General features: G+C 44.7%; 1 protein-coding gene across 1 annotated transcript; it reads right to left on the bottom strand.

Moving 5' to 3' along the window:
- Window positions 1–2,096: 2,096 nt before the first annotated feature.
- LOC122764766 (protein Barley B recombinant-like) lies at window positions 2,097–3,029 on the bottom strand (the record flags this gene model as incomplete). The annotated part of the gene is made up of 1 exon (XM_044018694.1): window positions 2,097–3,029. A coding segment is annotated over exon 1 (735 nt), but the record flags the coding sequence as incomplete, so codon positions are not given.
- Window positions 3,030–6,723: the final 3,694 nt, after the last annotated feature.

Here is a 6,723-nt window from a genome sequence, read left to right as displayed (position 1 = left end):
AGGAACAGTAAACATACTCAGACGCACAGGGGGAGGTGACCTTAAACACCGGGGAACAGACACACAAACACTCTTCTATTAGCACACATTTATCTCACAGGTCTGAAGCCTTCAAACCGAACCATTTACAAGCAGAATATTAATATTTAAATCACCTTAGGGCTGGGATGAGTCACATTTGTCATTTCTAATAAAGTATATTGATATTTTTAAGTTACGTGCTACATACTGTAGCTGGTCTACTAATAGAAAATAGCCAAAAGGAGTAGAGCCTCTCTATAAAGGACACACATGTGAAATGAACAGGCTTCAAATGTCTCACATGTCCAAAAACCTGGATTTCCGAACACAAGCGAGTAGAAATACCACAAAATATTTCTGTGAGATAGTCTAAAACATGTCGTAACAAGACACATGTTGACTCTACTGTTGCATAGCACGATTTAAAGCTTAAATCTGGTCTTCGCAGAACAATGAATCTGAGTCTTACCGTCCTCAGGGGCCAGTCATAGCAGCGTCCCACGCCGAGAGATAAAAGAGACACCGAGAAGGAAAACGGGGACTTTTTCTCTGTCAACTTAACAGTTTGGGGATTAGGAGGAGGAGTGCAAACTCTGGTTTCAGTGAGCCCCATGAAGCCTGACACAACGAACCCAACAAAATACAGCGCGGGAGAAGCAAAGAAGCACCGCTAAGGGGACAGAGACGTCAAAGTGAGCGGCTGAATGAGAGCGAGACGGTGATGCCTATTAAAGGAGAGGAGCGTCTGAGATATTTTACACAAGTGTCATCACGCATTTAACAGCATGCACAAACACAGCTGCACCTGGCAAAGTAACACCTGCTGAATATGTAAAGGGCTGACGATGTCCTCCTCACCTGCACACTCGCGCTTGCAAATGTGCAAACGTGAGATTTGCATGTGCCCTTGTTTTGTTTTTCCTCGCCTCACCATGTCACCCCTCCCAACCACACACACACACACACATCATGCTGTGCCCTCTGCAGCCGGAGACAAGGTCAGCAGCTACACGGCACCTAAACACACAGCTGTCTCATCCAAGACCTTTTTCCTCACGCTAGTTTTCACAGGCTACAAGGCACACGATCATACACGGGCTGTCTCATCCAAGACCTTTTTCGGGTCACGCTAATGTTTTCACAGAGCTACTCACTCGCTCACTGACTCATGGGATATTTGTGGAATGAGCATTCATACTATACAAGACAAGTACAGAGCTATTTTAGATTTTCCTAAGACTCTCAACGTGTTCCCGTGCATGAGGCCTAAAAGACGGATCCTGATCAGGTTGAAACAGGAAATGCTGCACGTACACATCTCGTGGAGCGTTGTTGTGTGCGCTCGGTGATGTGTGATGTGTAACTAAAAGTGGCTCTGGCAGCAGACTTCAGTTCTGTGAGCTAAATAAATTATGTAAAGCCACGTCACGGTTTGCTGAAGCATTTGCAGCTGAACTACTTTCTTTTGCATAAATAGATCTGTGGCTCAAAGTAGAGCGTCCATCAGCGGCCGAGGACATCAAACGCAACACAGCATCCACGTGTCTTTGACCTAATGCACACATTAGCACATCAGACATTTTCCACCTCAGCGATGCTGTCTCTGCCCCGTGCAGCACACCCACTTCCCTGAAAGGACTGGCTGATTGGCAGAGGTCTGTAGGAGGCTGCATTGTGTTTTCAAATTACATAACTGTGTACAGAATAAGCTTTCAATTTCCATGCAGTAATAATAAGGTTTGCAGACTGCGTCAGCACACTGGCGTTCTCTCTATCTATAATGTTTTGGAAAATGGATGTCAGTGGAGCAGGAGCCACTTGAACCAAACTGTAACAGATGACTGTTGTCAGCTCTGCAGGGCATGGACATTTGAATTTTAAACCTGCACTGCTGTCATTAGTCTGAAATAATCTGCATTATAAACTCTCCCGGTTCCACTTTACATACATTCAGGACTAAGGTTTGGGCTCTGGCTGTCACATCTCGTCCAGGTTCATTAATAAGACTGAATGAATCCTAATTATGGGATGATTAAAAGCAGTTGAATGACTTTATCTACACATCGCGGGTTTACCTGCCCAAAGAGTGAATTGAGGATGGTGCGCAAATTGATATCGGACGTAGAAGAGGCTGCACTGGACCTTCGAGAGCGACGGGACGACCTGCTGGACAGCGGGACCAGGGAGCAGGAGGACGGGGAGGGACTGGCGACCTGGCCGCCGCCGCCGCCTCTGTGGGACAAACTGGCCCCTTTGTGGCCCCTGGGTTCACAGAGAGGAGCCCGGTCATCGTTGCTGTCTGACAGCGAGGGCACCCTGGGAAGCGGGCGCGTGTGAATGTGACTGGGACGCGGATGCTCGGGTTCAGGTGCCCCCGCTGGAGGCGCGCGCTCCTCCCGGTTGTGCGGCTGCCTCCTGCGGTGGTGGTGCCGATGCGCGGGTTTGGATGCCCTGCTGCCGCGCTCCCTCACACTTCTGCTCGCTTCGCCGTTCGGCGCGTCGGTTACTTGGCTGTGAGGGACATGCGACTTGCACTTGTCCCGCGTGGCTGCATTGTCACTGCTGTCCTGGCTGTCGGTGAGGGAGGGGTGGCACAGGGGTCTGCGGGCACTGGTGTCGCAATCCTCGGCTTTACTGCTGCTGCTGCGGAGCGCGGCGGGACGGTGGTGATGCTGGTGCTGGTGCTGGTGCTGATGCTGACTTCTCCGGCTCTCTGCTGTTTTCTCGGGGAGATGTGTCGGTTTCCTCGCCACTGCGGATGATTTCAGGAGGGAGGTGGTGGATTCAGATTTCGGGAAGGATGAGCTCATAGCTGCGGATCTTTAGTCTGTGTGTGTGCGCTGGTCCTCGGTGCGATCATACACCGTTTCCTCGCCATGGTAGAGCCACATTATCCCGCAGAGTCTGTGCCCGCGTTAACTTGGGCTACATTTCACCACCTGATTGCTGTGCGGCAGCGCAGACTGAGCGCGCAGTGACAGCGGAGCACACACGCACACACTGCGGTGCGCGTCACCTTTTCATTGATGCGAATCTCTCTCTCCCTCTCTCTCTCTCTCGTGCCCTGAATCCTGATCCATGCTGAAAAAAAACACTACTTCTAGGCTTGGATACATTGTTGGGGATCACACCAAATGGAAATCAATGTAATATCCAATTTTCAGGCTTGGTTTCGATTATTATTTAACAAAGACGATGCCTTATATAAGATATAAGTTTACTCCTTTTGTTCCACAGAAACTACTCAATGCCTTTATCCAAAAGTTTAGAGTTTATTTTTGACAACCTATTTCATGTAATAAATATTAAACATATACGTATTGACTGTGTAAGTGCACATTGGAAGGGTTCTTACAGAAGCTCTCAACCATAACTAACACAATCAGCTGTTCTTGGGAGCCCTCTCCCAAAGGCAGCAGAACACTGGCCACCTCAAGCACCCATCGCAACTGCAAGCACCTCAAATGTATATCAACATGCTCAATGTTTCCTCTACATGTCATGTCTCCAGTGACACTTATTCCACTTCAGTGTGTCTTTCCAGCATTTTGAATTATGGGCTCTGTCACTTAAAAAGAAACAGCGGCTCCTGAAGCCTGAAAACCAGAAAACATGAACAAAAACATTCATGGAAGAGGTGAAGACAACAAACTGTGCCACTCGGCTTGTGACATGCTTTAGATTGGTGTGCTCTGCTGCCCCCATGAGGACTAGTAGTGTCTGTGCAGCTGAATTCAATTATTTTACCATTATAGCGACAAAGTAAATAATAATATCTTCAATGCCCACAGGTCAAAGACCTCTGAGCAAGGTACATAATCCCCATAGCTCCCCGTTGATTGGATTAATTGGACACTCTAAATTACTGGGGGTCTGCGGGCCACATGCGGCCCCCCCCCCTTGATATCAAGTTATAATAAAAACATGGCCCGCAACTTCACACAGCGCTGAGGCACAGATGCCAGTGAGGTGATATAGAATACAGACAGAATATAATGCTAAAAATGCTTTGCTAACATGTTTTTATAACACCAATACTAAGCCATTCGGTCGTAATTATCCCATTATTATATGTATTACATTCAACGTTAAATTAAATGACATATATAAGTTTGGTGTTTTACCGACAGTTTTGATAGTCTAGATTTATTTTGCATTGTGAAGTAAAGATCGTTCCAAATCAAAACAAGCACTTTTACTTTGAAATCCTGTCAAATATCGTCAAGAATATTTTAACTGCGATATCATGATGGAAAATTGTGTTTTTAATTTCAAGTTCTTGCTACTGAACAGTTAGTCCGGCCCCCTTTTGACCAGCCTAGATGCTCATTGGCCCCTCAAAATTACAGACTACAGCTTTAAACACTAATGCACATTGAAGTCATGAGGCTAATGAAGACACAGTGGTGGCAAAGATGCATTCATTATTTTCAGGCCCCACAGAAAATTCTTGTTAATAAAACACATTTATACAGCAAATTCATTGATAATATAAACAAATCAAGGTGAGGTTACTACTACTGGACAAACTCTGTTAACTTCAACAGGTACCTGTGACGGCAGGGCTGCAGGATCCAGATGCAGATAATAAAATTGATATCAGCACAACTATTAACACAAATGTATTTCTGTGAAAGCTGCTGTTATTATTACTGACACTATATTATACTATACATGTGAGAAACTACTCTGACAGTTTTTAGAACAACTGGTATCCTACAGTCGAGCCGTCATGCACAACATCTCTTTGACGTTAAAAAGGAACAGATCCAAGATCAGTTTCCAGATCGGAAATGTTGCAAGGACATTATATGATCAAGCTGTGCTGAGGCTTGCAAATTATTCCATGAATAGGGAGCAATGTAAGAAAAGGCCTTTCCCCTTCTGTAGTTCAGTATTAACCATTGTAACTTAGATAAGAGAGACACCTGGTGGAGTGAAGCTGGAGTGCATAGTTTACCTAAAATGGCCAAAATACAATATACTAATAACTCATATAGAGTACAGTGGTAAGTACACCTTCATACAGAGGTATAGATTGTGCTGTGATAAAGTACTTTGGATGCTGGAAAGGCTCTTATCAAGAACACAACCAAGCCCTCACTACTTTAGTCAGGGAAAAGATGGGAGGTTAGAGTTAACCAGAGAAGAAAGCTCAGATGTGTTTATCTGCTCAGAGGCGGAAAATCGTTTTAGTGGAACTGACAGCAGAGGCAGCAGAAAGGAAAGCCAGTGAACACAAACAGCTGGTCGATGACTGCACAAACTGCATGGAATCTGCTGACCAGGAGGAGCGTGAAAGGCCAAGAGAGGAGGAAAGCTTATTCAACTCATCTGGAGGGACTCGAGGAGAGGGACGGTGAGTGAGCGCCACCACTGTCGACCCACCAGAGTAGGGTGGAAACACTTAGTGAGGGTTTGGGGAACCACCTGAAGACCTCTTCTCTGGGCCAAAGCTCCAACTAGACTGTGACTACACTAGTTTGGTGATGGTATCCTAGCGACGTATGGAAATCTTGCCCTCTTGTGTATCATCAATATCGAAATACACTCAAGTATTACATATCTGTGATACCTGGGTAAAAGTGACACTTCCAACAACAGCTGTTCCAAATAAGATACTCAACCATTTATTAAATGTACAGAAATGCTGTTCAAAATCCACACAGGAATGTGTTAAAGGACAAGTCTTTAATCCAAATGTAAACAAAATGGTTGCCCCCATTATACAGTGTTACAGCAAATGCTTTGGAATGACAGAATTCGTCGTCTAAATGAGTTGTGGACAGCTCAATGTGAGTGTCAGTTTTCGTCAAAATGTCGTAAACAACTTGTAAATGTTCGTACTTTTGTAAACATTGGAATTGAATAGGTGATTATCTGGAATCGAGCCGCTAAAGATTCACGTCTGCTATCTTTTAGACTGTGCACATATAGCCATGTAGTGCCGCTGAAGAATTAAGAGTCGTGGCTTTAACGATGGATAAAAAACATCACAGAACAGAGATAATACTTCATAAACATACAGAATCAACAAATTCAATCTATCAAATTCCTCCAATGGTTGGCTTTTCAAGAAACGGAGAGTGAAATGCAGTCATTTCTTTTAGCTGTAAATCAAGACAACACAATAGTTATAGTATCGAAGACAATCATTTCAAAACATCTCAGACAATCCTGGGTTTGTTTGCTTTTTTTAACCTCAACCTTATTTACAGAAATATCAAATACCTAATATCAAATACAACCAAATTACAAGAGTTTAGTGAATTTACCAAAAACACTTTCATCTCCAGAGACACAGCACAGGCCCACTCACAGTTTGACCTAAAAATGTGCTTCTCTAACCATGTCATGTAAAAGCAGGACTGATTCTCAGAGGGGAGCACAGTTAACTACCACACCAGCGCACGTCATGACAGAGAGAGATTAGCTGTAAACATTCACATCGTGACACCGACATTGGACCTCAGTTATCGCGCCACTCACGGACAAGTCTGTTGTCCTCGATGACACTGAGCCTTGTAGCTGCAGGTCACACGGTCACTTCACAGTCTGTCACGCATCTGTGTCATTTATCTATAAACAGACGCCAGTTTGAGCACAACGTCGTAAAAACTAACCAAGTATCAAAGACATTCATATTCCACATTGGCTGATTTAACCTTTCTGAATGTTTGTGTTTGTGGGTTTAGTTGAATG

This window comes from Solea senegalensis, unplaced genomic scaffold, assembly GCF_019176455.1.
Source record: "Solea senegalensis isolate Sse05_10M unplaced genomic scaffold, IFAPA_SoseM_1 scf7180000017645, whole genome shotgun sequence".
Lineage (NCBI taxonomy): Eukaryota > Metazoa > Chordata > Actinopteri > Pleuronectiformes > Soleidae > Solea > Solea senegalensis.
This window is presented reverse-complemented; position numbering and strand designations above follow the sequence as displayed.